We start from the raw sequence: 15,510 nt of genomic DNA on the forward strand, positions 1-15,510 counted from the left end.
TTTTTTTATTTAAAAATATAATTTATGATTATTTTATTTTTATATTATGTGTCGAATGAACGTACAATATATCATAGTATTATTATTACTATTCTCAAATTGCGGGAACTAATGTATATTTTACTTGTGTATCTTTATTTTTATTATCATTTTATTTTCAGGTTTTATGCAACAAGCTTTTTCTAGAGGCGATCAATGCAAAGCGAACAACGATTGTAAGAAAGCTTGTAGTCACCGTCCAGGTTGCCCTGCGCTGTGCCTTGGCGGATTTTGCCTTTGTAACTGCGCATCTACAAAAATGGATGTGCAAGACAACGTTAACAAACCCTTCTAGGCTATGCATAATACTTTATAAATTAATATTAATAACCTTTTATCTTCAACTTCTTGCTGCTTCTTTCAATTATATTTGTCTGTTTCTTTGTAAAAAAAAAAAAAAGACAAAAAAGAAGGGCACATTCAAATACCAAGTGCGTATATAATTACGTTATCGCATTAAAAACATTTTTATGAACATTTATTAAAGAACCAACAAGGGTTTATAAAGTAACGCTAAATTTGTAAACTTTACAATCTGACTTTTAATTTAAATTTTAAATAAGACTTCGTATTTAGCGAAATTCGGTGAATTTAATCAACTTTTAATTATAATTTGTTAAAAATAAAAAAAAATTAGCTTTTTAAGTTAAAAATGTTTTACAAATCAACTTATATATAATAAATATTTTTTAATATTTTAGGATTTTAATCGTATGTTTTAATCTAAATATATTTTATCTTTTAAAAGTTGTGTAATATTTTTCTATCTGGACAAGGTCATTTTATTTTAATGAGTTGATGTAATGAATATTGGTCAACTTTTATTTTTATTGATTTTCAACAATTTAAAGTTTTTATTACTTAAGTTATAATTGAATTATATTTTTTATATAACATTAATATTGATCATAAAACATTAATCATTTTAATTTACAGTATTAAGTTGTTTTAATTTCACATCAACGATTTACACACTAATTTTTTTGACATTATACTTTAATTCTCATATCCGAATTGGATAAAAAAAAATTGTAGGCTTCGATTTTGGGACTCAACCGAAGCCTATTCTATTGGACTTTAAAAATAATTCAAATTTATTTAAAACCTGAAAAGGAAAATAGACTTTAATTTTAAAAATAATTAAATTCTATTCAACCATATCTTTTGGTTCCTTGAATAACTCAAACATATTCTTCATTATATGTTTTGATTTTTTATATAATCGAAACTTATTCTAGATTTTTTTTTTAATTATTTTTTTTGTTTTTCTTTTCATCTATATTACGAACTTGGACATAAATAAACCAACAAAAAAATAACCAAATGCAACTATATGTAGATAACAGTTTTGAATCAAAATACTTTAAAACATCTTACAAAATATGTTACATATAATTATTACAAAGTATACTAGATAGTACTATTATGCGTAGTTGGCAAAATATTTAAATCAAAAGAAAGATGATAGAAAATGTTAAGAGATTATTTTATTATTATCTTTAAAATATAATAATTATTATTAATATTTTTTAATATTATTAGTTCTTAATTATTAAGATATAAATTTATTTATATTATTATATATTTGATTGATAATACAAATATTTTTAATATTTAATTTATAAATTATTTTTAATATTTAATTTATATATTATTATTGACATAGACAAATCTCTCCAAATGAGAAATATAAAATAAATTTTGAAATAGAATGAATAGATAAGTAATTTAATCTATTTTTATTTAATGAAGTAAAGTTGATATACCTGCATAGTTTATTTTTAAATTATCACGCAAGAGTTAATATATTATTATTATTATAAATACTAAAAGGACATTGGCGGGAAGATTGTGTTGGGGGTTCTCTTAAATTCACTTATTTTTCTCTCTTCACATCCCGCCCAATAAGGTCCTACCAGGTTTGCTTTCTGGTCGTTATTCTGATTCTCACAATTTACGTGACAAAACCTCGTACCAACTTCGTTTTCTCTTTTCCCTCATATCTTATCTATTTTCTCCCGCTTTCATTTCTAAGTTGGATGCAAAGTCGCTGCCAATGACTGGAATCTGGCGTGAAAAAAATAAGCCAGATGTTTCGAGTTGGAAGCATGATCAGCTTCACCAGAACATGGAAGATTTCTTATTTAAAATGCTTGGAGATGGCTTTCAGCTTGACAGAAATATGATTCGACAAGTTCTTGGTATGAAATCTTGGCATATTTTTGCTGTTTTGAAATGAAATTGAAGCCTGTTTTTTCTCTTATCCTATGAGATTTCTTTAATGCATTTTTTATTTACAACCTCCTTTTTTTTCTGAAATTTCTATGGTATTTTCTGTCTTCTGCGCTACTGATAATCTCGTCTCATTGTAGAAAACTCTAAATTTTACCGGTTCTTAACCACTCTTTTATTCAACTTATCCATTATCCCATACCATATTTGTTTGAATATCTGTTCTAAATCCCAGATAGTGGCGTTTAGCAGCTTTATAACATTTTCTATATACATATTATTTCTAAAAACATGTTTAAATAGAATTACACAGATTCTATGACATTCATAATTAACAATAAAAAGTCACAGGTAGCATAAGAAAAACACACACAAGTACCAACAAATTTCAATCATAATTTACCTTGACAGAAATCATTAGTCACCTTTTAAATCCAAGGTTTCCTGTTAAAGCTGTAGACTTCATATTTTGCAATTGCAATCCCAAAAGTGTCCTAAACTCTGTATTCAGACGGGTTTTTTAATTCAGCACAGTGCTGCTATCCCTTCCCCTGAAGCAGCCTATGGTCTCTATGGCACAACAATGGTGGTATATATAGCACACGATTTAAAATGTTGGTTTGAATCACTGTCGTGTTTTTGTACTGATCAATAATTTTTTTTTTTGTTTAAATTTTTATAATGTTTAGCTAACCTTTTCTCAGGTCAGAAAATTTCCTCATATATTACCCAACTGAAGATACTTGCTTTGAAAGACAAAAGTTATTTTAATAGCACCTTTTTTTACACACGTGTGCTAGCACATACCGTAATTGATTGAAATTTTATAAAAAAAACTAAAAAACCAGGAGAGTCGGCATATGAGAAGTGGAGTCTACCAATATATGTGATTTCTAATAAATTCTCTGGTAGTGAACTGTGCTGGTAGAATTTGTCTTCATTATATTAACATGATTATGATGAGCTTACATATGTATTTGTTTTAATAGTTTAATGTTGTCCAGTATTGACTATGTGGCATGCCTAGAAAATAAAATAGAGTGTAGGTTTATCTGATGCATGATTTTGATGCTTTCTACCTAGACTTGGCTTAACCAATATAATGCTGAAATTTCTATCTCGGGTGCATATGTTCTTATGTATATAAATCTGGTGCTAGTTTGTTTTTATCAATTCTTACCATTAGCTATCAAGCACATTGACTTAAATATTTACTAAATGCTTCAATCTATGTGTATACCTGATTTATTAATTGTTAGTTTTATGACCAAGTCAAGCAAAACATGGGCTGATACGTTGTTGTTACCTACCATTGTTTCTTTAGTTTGTATTAAAAGCTGACTAATTGTATTGCAAATATGCAGATACTTGCGGGTACGATATTCAGAAGGTACCTAAAAATCTTCTCATGTTGCCATTATTGATATTTCTTTACTTCTTTGTTTTACCCACTTTTTTGGGGTTTATATCAGAATCTACTTTTTCCTTTTCCATCCATAAACTTGACAAGGATATCATTCACTTTTATTTTTGTGGTTTAAAAAGTTAAGTAAAATGGAGATTATTAATAATCAGGATTTTTCTATTCAGACTACCCAAATCTTGTGTTTTCTTGCATCACTTGGTACCTATGCCTAATAAATATTTATTGCAATCATCCAGAGCTTGGTGAAGCTACTAGATAAATCGAATATCCAGAAATTAGCAGAAAGTTTAAAGTCAAATTAGATTATATAGTTCACACATTAAAATTATCAGAACTTTTCTTTGTTTGTCTTCTTTGATTGGATTTTGTACATGGCCATAACATTCAATTGTTGGTAAGTTGAGAAAAATTTGTATACCATCAACGTAGAAATGTTTCCAAGGATAAAACCTGTTGTCGTAGTTGCTCATGATTTAAAATGAGTAATTTATGGGTGAAGTTTTGATTAATAATTTATATCTATCCACTTTAATTTTCTTAATTATATGAACATTGAAACAGTATTTCCCTTTGGTTGGGAAGTTGTCCAGTTGATATTAGATTGACGTTCTAATTACTGCTNTTTAAAACTACAATGCTTATGGTTACATGTTTATGTTGTCATTTAGTTGATGCCCTTAGAGAAATTGCGAGTGCGATGGGATCGGCATATTGGAAATTTGATGCTGATTCCTGCAGTATTGAAATGGTTGGACTAACGCAAGAACCACCTGCTGAATCAAAGAGGAGAATTGGTTGTGACTGCAGTTTTGAAGACAATACTGTCTGTCATGTTGTGAAGATGTATGACTACGAAACTAGTTTATTTTCCTTGGGTTACGTGTTTTCACGGTTTTACCTCTTGAATTTCCACATTCAGTTATCCAAATTCAGAAGTAGTCTAAAATTTCTGTTTTAGCCCTGATGAACAATGTTTGTATGTTTTAGGACTCTCAAGCGGCTTAGTGTACCTGGCACACTCCCACCTCAATTGGCCAAACTACCTTTTCTCCAAGAAGTGTATGACCAATTTAAATAAGTTAATCCCTGTTTCTTGTTAAAAAAATTGTAATGGGTTCTTACAACTTGATTTGGTTCATTCCCGTTATGAACATTTTATATATCTTAATATTTCCAAAACAATTCCTCTATGGACAGAGATTTTGCTTACAATTGCTTCACCGGTTATATTCCAGAGAAATGGACTTCGATGTGAGTCTGAGTCTTTTCCAACTACTGCAAACTTTTCGCTCTATCATTCTTATTTTATATTAGTGACGTATTACATACAACTGTCTGCAGTTCACTTCTTGTGAATCGCTTATCTGGGAAATTCCAAAGCATTTAGGAAATTTTACAACTCTTAAATAACTGTATGTTCCGAGCTCTAATTTAATTCATTAATATTTATCCTAGATATTATCAGGTTTATTGAAATCTTCAAGAATGAGGTATAACACTAACCTCTTCATTTGTCTTGTTTCCTATTAGAATGCTTGAAGCAAACCAATTTTCTGGTGCTGTTCCACCTGAGCTTGGGAAACTAATCAACTTGCAGACCTTGTAAGGCATACCAATTCCTTTTCTTGTTTTCATTTTTTAATATGATTATTTGATTTTTTATTTTTACTTTTTCTCGTAATCTAACGATTTTTTTTCTGCAATTTCAACACAGAAGGGTTCTGTCATCCAATCAATTGACTGGGAACTTACCACTTACACTTGCTGGGCTACAAAATTTGACCGACTTGTGAGCTTTGATTTTGTTCCTTCTCCTTAATTATAACCCAACTATGTAACACATACACTGCATCTCATGCATACTATTCATTATCACATTGCAGTAGAATAAATGATAACAATTTTACTGGAACAGTACCTAGTTTCATACAGAACTGGCAACATCTCCATAGACTGTGAGATTCTACCTCCTTTCTTTGATAAATGTTAAATCTTATATTGTTTCTAACTCCACACTCCTACCAATGTAAAACCTGTGAAGAGAAATGCATGCAAGTGGACTCGAGGAAATGTTGCTTAGTCAAAATGTACACGAGTGGAAATGTTGCTTAGTCAAATGATGAAAATTGTAAGGCGATTTGTGTGTAAATATGTGTATACGTAGCAACATTGAAATCAAAGTAAATGCATAGTACAAAATAACTCTTTGCTTTGTATGACAGTTATGTTGAATTGTATATTAAATTTTGTACTGTAAATTTTCTTATTCACTGTCAAAAAAAAACTCTCACACTATTTTAATTTCTCAAGCATTTTTCAGTTTCGAGTTGTTTACATATTAACTGTGGTGGGAAGGATGTAAGGGTAAAAGATGATAGAGGAGAAAAGCTTTATGCCGGAGACGGAGATGTTCAGGGTGGCACTGCAACTTATTTCTACAGTGATGATGATCACTGGGGACTTCATGGATGATTTTGAGTCCCAGAACGTACGTTACATTGTATCTCTTCCATCTTCAAATCTGCCAGAATTATATAAAACGGCGCGTGTATCTCCAATTACACTTATTTCCACAACTGCATGCAAAATGGGAACTACACTGTAAACCTTCACTTTGCTGACATACAGTTTACAAATGATAGAACATACAAAAGTCTTGGGAAACGCATATTTGATATCTATGTTCAGGTAACCGATTTAATTAATGAATTTTACTTTAATTTCCAGATTATGAATTAATGCATTGACTTTGTCTCAGGGAAGAATCACTCGCAAAAATTTTAATATCGAGAATGAAACAAGTGTTACTGAAAAACCACTGGTACTGCCCATACACAATATCAGCATCAAAAATAATATCTTGGAGATTAAATTCAACTTGGTTGGAAAAGGAACGACTAGAATTCCTGATGTTGGAGTTTATGGCCCCCTTGTATCAGCTATATCTGTGGTTTCAGGTGAATACTACCCATGGCAAGATGGGTGTAAATTTATTGTATTTGAATTCGAAGAAGGGTGTTATACCATCACAGTTTATGGTGTCCAAGTCTATCATCACTTTTCTAGAATACACTATTCTGTTACTATTAAAAAAAGAATGCCCTTAGATAGCAAGAGCATCATGAAATAGTCGTTCTGCTTTCATTTTTAAATTTGGTACGCTCTTTTCTGTTTCTTAAATAGCATTCTTCATATGGCTTTCTTGATCTTCTTAGTAAAGACCAAATGCAATGTCTGTTTCTTGTCACTTCTTAGGTAAGCATTCCTTATACTCTCAATATCATTTCTACATATATTAGTTGAAGGCTAAACATTTTAGTATTGACAGCAATCTTATGAGTTGGATGACATTCTGTTTTTCGAAGTGATGTTATGAATATGATGGGTAGTGCTGAGTAAAATATCAATGTGATACTTTATTCTTTGAACAGATTCTAGAACTTGCTCAAATGGAGAAAAGAAAGTTGCTGTTTCGATAATCATTGCCATTGTAGCCGGTGCTGTATGCTTAGTGCTATTTATGTCTGGACTCATTTGGTGGAAGTGGAAAGGCTTTTTCAGAGGGAAACCGCGAAAAAAATAAGGTGAAGTATTATACATTGAAAGATGAATTCTACAAAATATCCATAGGGGAGTGAGGATATAGCGAGTTTAAAAAAATCCACTTACAGTAAATCCAATTTCGAGATGATATAGCGAGGAAAGTGACATTTAGTAGTCCCCTAACAAAATATACTTAACAACCCACATATTAATGTTTTAAAATGCCATATTTTTGTGATAGTAAATGTCTTCGCAACAGAGTCTCTCTAAACACAGCCACGTAATCGTCGCAGCAGGTCTACGTGAAACCAAAACCTCTACTATCAGCCACGTATTCATCGCTGCATGTCCTCGTGGAACCAAAACCTCTACAATCAGCCACGTTACCATCGTTGGATGTCCGCGTGGAACCAAAGCCTCATCCCATCTTCGGCTTATATACGAGTTACGAGGGTAAGATATTCCACACGTTCTAGAGAGGAGACTGAGTTAAACTTGCAATAGTTAATGGCCTCCACGGACAAGTCACCAGAACCGAGTTCGGCAAAGGGTCCGGAACCAACTCCTGGAAAGGCGATGGGAGTGGGACAACACATGATCGACAAGGGTGCAATGATGATACAGTCACTGGAGCCCATAAAGCAGATTAGTCACCACGCGTGTTCCTTCGCCATCTATAGCCACGACATGTCTCGCCAGATAGAGACTCACCACTACTGCTCCAGACTTCACCAAAATCTCATCCAATGCGCCGTCTACGATTCTGATGAATCTGATGCTCGTCTTTTCGGTCTTCTTTTTTTCACTCTCATTTTGTTTCAACTTTCTCAAAACTTAATATATGATTTTGCTGTAACCTGTAACCTGTAACCTGTAACCTGTAACCTGTAACCTGTAACCTGTAACCTGTAACCTGTAACCTGTAACCTGTAACCTGTAACCTGTAAGTTGTAACCTGTAACCTGTAAGTTGTAACCTGCAACCTGTTACTTGTAAGTTGTAACCTGCAACCTGAAACCTTTAACCTTTAACCTTTAACCTGTAACCTGCAAATTGCAAACTGCAAACTGTAACCTGCAACCTGAAACCTGGAACCTGGAACCTGTAACCTGTAACCTCTGATCTCTAACCTGCAACCTGCAACCTGAACTTGAGACCTGTAACATGTAACCTATAACCTGCGACCTGCGACCTGCGACCTGCAACCTGCAACCTACAACCTGCAACTTGCAACCTACAACCTGGTTCCTGCATCCTGCAACCTAGAACTTGCAACTTTGAACCTAGAACCTAGAACCTAGAATCAAAACAAGATATGGATTCTAGTGATTGAACATGACCCATTTGTTGTCTAAGACCCTAGATTTTATTTCGAGTTTACTTTTTGAGTGATCAAGGAATTGTCATTTAATAGGGAAATATGGGCTCTTTCACCTAAGGAATTAGTGTTTTGTTGAGATGAGTTGAAATTGTGTATGCACGAGAGTGAATTATTGAAACCTAACCTTAGCAATGTCAATTCATATCATTTATGACCTTATCCACTCTTAAGTGTCTTCAACTACCAAAATCCATCGTGTATTAATTGTAAATCTATCTCTTTGCACATATTTGTAAATTCATGTACTGTTCTTTAGTCTAGATGAGTTGTTATTTGTATAACTTTTTACTATTATACGAGTCTCTTTAGAAACGATATTTGATCTTACCATGTTTTTTTACTTGAATGATTTAATATGCTTGTCAAACATTATAACCTGCAAGCTGCAAGCTAGAAGTTGTAACCTGCAAAGTCTGATGTGTACAACTTTGGAGAATTGTTGTTGAAATAGTTAGTGGGCGGAAAAACACTAACTTTTATAATGTTGACTACCCAATAAATTTAATTGGACATGTATGTACAATAAAGTATGGTGTAATAAAGTATGGTGTATTTACTTTTTGGCATGATATTATGTGTCTAATTTTTAAAATGAATTAGAGGTATGAGAATCATGGAAAGGTGACATTGTCATCCTTCCATGTGAATTCACAATCCAAACTAGCATTTAAGCATGTTCTGTTTCAAATTTAATAATAGATGTCATTTTATATAATGTTTGGAGCTTCTAGTAAATTACAAGTGAGGAATGACAACACCAAATCATAATAAAATAATTGAGCAAACAACCTACTTAGTCCGATAGAGAAGGAGTATAAATCGCCAAACTCAGTCGAAGTTGAATTGACATAGGTCAGAGATCCATGACTCAGTTAAAATTGTGTCATTTTAATATATTTTACATTCAGTTATGCAACCGCACTTTGTTTGAAGTAGTTATTGTTACCATATATTTGTTGGTTTGTTTTTTTTATTGGTTTGTTTTTTTTTTAGTATTTATAAATATAAGTCTCCAAGTTTAGAAACTCATTATCGATGTATTGACTTTTCAGATAAATTATTTCTTTATCTCTCTCAAATTTTTCTACAAGTTGTGTAGTTATGTTCTACCTAGGATTAAGGTCATAGAATCTAGCGTAACACATTGAATTGCATGATTCAATGACCTGGGCATGATTTTGACCATAATTAATCTAATATTTGAGACTAGTTTTATAATTAAGTCTCATAGAATTTATGTTGGAAGTCTCACATTCATTAGAGATAAGGCCAAATAATAATATATAAGTGAAATGCAAACCTCACCTCGCAAGCCAGTTTTGTAGGGTAGAATTAAGTTTAAACCCACTTTTTAATCTAGTATCAGAGCCATGATTAAAGTCTATCCTAGCGAATTCTAAGTGGGCATTTCTGTTTTCACTCGTTGTCAGGCCGTTATTGGACCACTCAATTTCTACTATCACGCATGAGATGTCTATACCTCGGCGTGAAGGGGTGTGTTGGAAGTCTCACATCGACTAGAGATAAGGCCAAATAATAATATATAAGTGAGGTGCAAACCTCACCTTACAAGTCAGTTTTGTAGGGATGAGTTAAGCTTAAACCCACTTTCTAATCTGGTATCAGAGCCATGATTAAAGTCTATCCTAGCGAATTCTAAGTGGGCATTTCTGTTTCCACTCGTTGTCAGGCCGTTATTGGACCACTCAATTTCTACTATCACGCATGAGATGTCTATACCCCGGCGTGAAGAGAGTGTGTTGGAAGTCTCACATTGACTAAAGATAAGACCAATTTATAATATATAAGTGAGGTGCAAACCTCACCTTACAAGCCGGTTTTGTGGAATTGAGTTACGTCTAAAACTCACTTCTAATAATTTTTTTGGTATCACAGGTTCATGAGTATCTAGATACGATGTAGGTAAATTTTGAATGGGGAAGAATGCGGAATCTGGTGTGACATTTGGGTACATACATAAGGTATCCATCTGTTTCAGACAAATTTTGTTTTGAATAGTTGGGACTGCTATACGGTAGTTTCTGCAATTTGCGTCACTGTTGGATTAACTTGAAATAAGTTGTACAATGTTAAATAGTAATTTTTTGATTTAATGGTTATTTATTAAAAATAAAAAAGTGTAGTGATGAACCTGTAGGACCACTCATGGGATAAAATTTTTTATTAAAAATTCTTATAAGAAATGGAAATTTGGGTACATACAGAAAGTATCCATTGTTATGGAGTTACAAATTTAGTTTTCGGTAGCACAAGTTTTTGCAATTCATGTCATTTTTGGATTATTTTGAGATAAGTTGTAGAACTCTAATTAGTAATTTAGTGCAATCCAATTCAAAATTAATATAGTTAATAATTTAATTCAAAATTGGTGTAGATCAATTCAAAATTAATATAATTAGGAATTCAATTTAGTTTATATTGTAATTCAATGTAGTATAGTTTAATAAAACAAAATATGATTCAATTCAATATATTTGAATTATTTTTTAGTACTTTTTAGTTCAGGTTTAGAGTAACTATTTTTTGGTTCGTTACAAGTTTTAACAGTACATAATTGGTGAGCCATGAGGTAAGATTTAAAGAAAGAAAAAGAAGCCGTGAAAAGCAAACTAGAAATAGAAATCAACTCTGCCTAAAGGCATAGGAAAATAATTTCATATCAGACATATTGACTTTGAATCTCTCATAGACCATTTCTTTCAAATAAATTATGAAGAAAAGAAACGAGTAGTTCTCTCCTTTACCAGAAAACATGTATTGCAGTTGCGGCATCTACATAGTTACTTATTTGAATTAATTGCCAGCAGGGACCGAATGGCCTTGAGACCTGTACTTGTACCTCATTGAAACTACCAAATAGATAAAGAAGTTGATCAGGCTCACTATGGAAAGGAACAAGTAGAACAAATTTAGATGGTTTCTATTAATATTGTTCCCGGCTAACCAGCCTCCACTCCTAGTGATATGTTTGGTGGCTCCATTCACACTTTTTACCACCACGGTACTAGCAAAATAACCAAGTGCCATAGAGGTCCAAAGGAAGCAGGTTGACGTAGACTTAAGCCCTTTTGGTGCCTCTGAGTAGAAAAACTGAAGCAGCCCCACATAAGTAAACATGTCAGCTATGCCAAATATAAAGTACTGAAAAGAGAGCCAAAATGTGCTTATTGGCAATGGTGGCATAAGTATTGGCACAGCATCAAGCATGTTGTGGTCTCTGGCCACTCTTTTCCTTTTCACCTCTACAATTGAAGCCACAGCCATTGAAATGCAAGAGAGTACAAGACCAACTCCTATTCGCTGCAAGTGAGTAACCCCAGTAGGAACGCCAGTGACTTTTCGCATAACAGGCACAAAAAGGCGGTCATAGATAGGAACAATGATGATTAGAAAAATAATTGGGATGATTGGGAGGGATGCAGGTGGAATTTGAAAATTCTTAGTGAAAGTGGTGTCCATGGTGTAACCTTGTTGGATTGAAAAGGTTTGCAGCTGAGCTAGACAAAGGGTCATTATAATGGTGCAGCCGAATATGGGGATCATGCTAAGAACAATTTTGGCATTTTCTACTTGGGTTACCCTACAAAGTTTCCATGGGCTTGGTGGTTTCTCAGATTCCACATCATGTTTTACTTGAATGGCTGCTCTGTCTAAGAACCTGTGAGAAGGTCGAACTTCAGTTTAGAACCAAAATAAATTGAAACTGGAGTGATATTTAATGAACTTTTAGCAGATATACACTTTATATTTGCAAAAGATCAATCTAATACCTTTTAAACCAACCTATCACTTTTACTACCGAGTTATTAAGTAATGAGTTCTGACCAAGTGACATGCAATTATGTTAGACTCAAGAGGAATTGAACCTGAGAATGTTTCTATGAGGTAGAAACTCTATTTCCTGAGCAGCTTCCTTGTCTTGTTTAATCTCATATAGTTCTGCTGGATCTTCAGGAAGAAGAAGATTCCTATTACGGATTGCTGCAACATAAACCTGGAAAATGCATGAACAGATGTTAAAACAAACAGCTTGGTCAATGCAATACTAAAACTTCAAATTATTTAAATCGTTTAAAATTCAAGTCTCTTTAACAAGAAATGAAGCATGGATTACTTGATACCTGTATGATCTGAATGAAATCATTTGTTCCTTGACGAAGACGAAATCTGTAAAGTGGCAATCCAGCTGCAAAGATAAGGATACCCAAAAGTATGGCTACGGTGCCAATACCAAAGCCCGAAGCCCAGCCCTTGTGGAGTTGTATCCATACGATGAAGGTTAAACTGACTGCACCACCCAAACAAACAGCCAACAAGAGAGTGTTAAAGAAAGTGGACATTTCCCCTGCTTCTTCGGGATCCGTTTCATCAAACTGGTCTGCACCATGTGTTGGCACGGAAGCTTTCACTCCCGCACTTCCAAAAGCCAAAAGGTATAAGCCAATGTAGAGAAGAGCTTCTTGGCCACCACTGGGTGTTTTGCACTGAGCAGTTCTATCGTAGATGTTACAAGAGGGTGGCTTAAGACTGGAATAGTGTGCTTGCGCTGTAAGCAATCCAAGTCCCTACAACCTCATCATAAACGCATATTAACAATACTCATAGATTTCTCAGTTACAAACAGTAGAAATTATTATCTATTAATTAACGTTGTGTTTCTAAATTTCGATTGCAAAAGATCAATCTAACAGAACTATCTCCGTTGTATATCTATATATTTAAGATATTTCACTGAAACTAACTTTTATCGTATATTTTAACACAACATAACCTAGTTTTCATGAAAAAAAAAAAAAAACTTGCAAGAAAAGAATGGGTGGATAAAGGTTTAGAAGAATGGTGAAAATAGCATAACCCAACCTTTACATCGAATACTTGGAGAAGAGTTTCTTTCAGATTTTATATTTGTATTTTCGAAAATTTTGAGATAAGTGTATAGAAATAATATGTTTGCCTAAATAATTTAAATCATTTATAAAATAATTATTTCAAAAATCAACAAACAACCTATATTAAAGACCAGGAAAAATTAATTGCCAAGAAGGATCAAATTATTCCAAGGGTAATTTTAATTTGAATCTTCATTTTTTAATTTAATTATTGAAAGTCAGTCATGTATTACCAATTAAAAGAAAATAAAATGCAAAAGTATGGAATAACTCTCTACTCTTGAAAGACTCAGTTCATGCTCTTGTTAGCGTATTTAAATAAAATATTTTTAATTGGTTTCAAAATATTATTGCATATCACAATGTACTTATACTATATTTTGGTAATATGATTAGATAAATCCTTATTTTAAATTTTAAATAATCTAAAAAGCTGATTTGATTAAAATAGCGTACTAAAAGATTCATACTTTAATGTCCATTGGCAATTATATTTGGGTGATTTAATGAAGTTGACTTTACATCTATACTAGCCTATCATTATCACAAGCCCTTAAAATTACTAATGTTCTTTTTTTTATTATTATTTTAGTGTGCTTAATCCAATAATATGTATACAGGTCACTTTAATTTTTATTTAAGGAAAAATAAATTTGAACCGATTGAAATAAAGTTTAAATTAGATTTAAAGAAAAAAAAAATTGTACTAAACTAACGAGACAAGAAAAATTGGCTGATTTAATTTTTATAATTAGTTGAGTGAATATATTATTAAAATGTGCATAAAATATATGAAAAATTGAAAATCGCATAAAAATATATAAAGTCATCTTTAAAAGTTTTTATAAAAATATTGAATCCATAATTTATGTGGAAGTAAACTTTCTAAGGGTGGACAAATTTATCAAATTTTGTCACTTTATAATTAAAGTTTGTTTCCTTGGAAATAATATGAATATGAATTTGGTTGAGTCAGTTAAATTTGTTGAATGATTGATGAATTCAGCGATGAACGATGGAAATTTATTACAGAAGGTTGATAAAGGATAAATTGTGTTTGATGAATGATGTTGAAGTGTTGTTGTTGTGAAGAGAAATAGGTAGATGATGAATTAGGAGCTTACGACAAACTCGAAGAGGCCAGAAATTAAAACAGTTGTGTATCTGCCAATCCAAGTATCAGCAAGGATTGCGACTGGAATAGCGAGTATGTAACCGGTTCCCATATAGTTGGTCAGCATGTTAGCTGAATCTGGTACACTATAATGCATCATCCCACTGAAGTACGGCACCGAGTTCACTGCCAGAGAAAATGTTCCCAAATTCTCGAAACCAAGCATAGCTGCACCCAAATTCAAATAACTTCATCTTACTGCGCCATTCTTACACACAAAAACCACCTTAATTAAATTTACTCACCTAATATCAGCACAGCAGCTCTCATCCCCCCATATTTTAATTTATCAGCTCTTCTTCCTTTCCAATCCACTTTATTTTCATCAACCAGCTTTTCCATATCAGCAGCCTCCAACGTTTCCTGCATGATCATAAATCAAAAACAAAAAAAAATATAAGTATAGAGCCGAAATGCACAAGTACCAGAACACAGAAAAAATAGGTACCATAGTGAGCGGTTCTGTAGAAAGAGCAGAACCGATGAAGAAGATATACAATGGTGATTGATTGGAAGATCAGTCTCTCTCTATATATATACACTCAATTCTATTAATACAAATAAAAGTTTCTTAGTGTATCGAAGATAAATGAAGAAAGACATGTGAACACTCCTATAGTCACATACAAAAAGACTCATATCAAGACTTCAACTTTTATTCTAGACTTAATTAACACGTATAAAACTATATTTTTATTTTATAATTAGAATAGTTCAAGAAAAATTAAATAAAAGATAAAACTATTAACTTTTTCTATGTGTTGAATAGGCATAGTAATATTCAAAGGTTTGCATGTAACATTTT

At 32.5% G+C, this 15,510-nt stretch overlaps 3 protein-coding genes across 3 annotated transcripts; 2 read left to right on the forward strand and 1 right to left on the reverse strand.

Moving 5' to 3' along the window:
* Positions 1–1,910: 1,910 nt before the first annotated feature.
* LOC111242712 (putative nuclear RNA export factor SDE5) lies at positions 1,911–4,463 on the forward strand. Its single transcript, XM_022787288.1, has 3 exons — positions 1,911–2,240; positions 3,636–3,661; positions 4,366–4,463. Exons 1-3 carry the CDS (start codon positions 2,096–2,098, stop codon positions 4,453–4,455), a joined length of 261 nt encoding a protein of 86 aa, XP_022643009.1. The 5' UTR covers positions 1,911–2,095; the 3' UTR covers positions 4,456–4,463.
* A 3,259-nt stretch (positions 4,464–7,722) lies between these two features.
* On the forward strand, positions 7,723–8,158 carry LOC111242638 (oil body-associated protein 2B-like). The gene has a single exon (XM_022787009.1). The coding sequence runs from the start codon at positions 7,748–7,750 to the stop codon at positions 8,108–8,110; it is 363 nt and encodes a 120-aa protein (XP_022642730.1). The 5' UTR covers positions 7,723–7,747; the 3' UTR covers positions 8,111–8,158.
* Positions 8,159–11,435: 3,277 nt separating this feature from the next.
* On the reverse strand, positions 11,436–15,057 carry LOC106774935 (protein NRT1/ PTR FAMILY 4.5-like). Its single transcript, XM_014661962.2, has 5 exons — positions 14,951–15,057; positions 14,656–14,873; positions 12,764–13,207; positions 12,509–12,636; positions 11,436–12,300 (listed from the first exon to the last, which is right to left on the reverse strand). The coding sequence occupies exons 1-5, from the start codon at positions 15,045–15,047 to the stop codon at positions 11,436–11,438; spliced, it is 1,752 nt and encodes a 583-aa protein (XP_014517448.2). The 5' UTR covers positions 15,048–15,057.
* Between the last annotated feature and the right edge of the window lie 453 nt (positions 15,058–15,510).

Source organism: Vigna radiata, chromosome 10, assembly GCF_000741045.1.
Source record: "Vigna radiata var. radiata cultivar VC1973A chromosome 10, Vradiata_ver6, whole genome shotgun sequence".
In the NCBI taxonomy this organism is placed as follows: domain Eukaryota; kingdom Viridiplantae; phylum Streptophyta; class Magnoliopsida; order Fabales; family Fabaceae; genus Vigna; species Vigna radiata.

Coding starts and splice junctions, on each gene's coding strand:
- LOC111242712 (XM_022787288.1), top strand. CDS start 2,096: ATGACTGGAATCTGGCGTGAAAAAAATAAGCCAGATGTTTCGAGTTGG. Junction 2,241..3,635: donor TATGATTCGACAAGTTCTTG/GTATGAAATCTT, acceptor GCAAATATGCAG/ATACTTGCGGGTACGATATT. Junction 3,662..4,365: donor GCGGGTACGATATTCAGAAG/GTACCTAAAAAT, acceptor GTTGTCATTTAG/TTGATGCCCTTAGAGAAATT.
- LOC111242638 (XM_022787009.1), top strand. CDS start 7,748: ATGGCCTCCACGGACAAGTCACCAGAACCGAGTTCGGCAAAGGGTCCG.
- LOC106774935 (XM_014661962.2), bottom strand. CDS start 15,047: ATGGAAAAGCTGGTTGATGAAAATAAAGTGGATTGGAAAGGAAGAAGA. Junction 13,208..14,655: donor CTGGCCTCTTCGAGTTTGTC/GTAAGCTCCTAA, acceptor ATGAGGTTGTAG/GGACTTGGATTGCTTACAGC. Junction 12,301..12,508: donor CCTCATAGAAACATTCTCAG/GTTCAATTCCTC, acceptor ACCTTCTCACAG/GTTCTTAGACAGAGCAGCCA.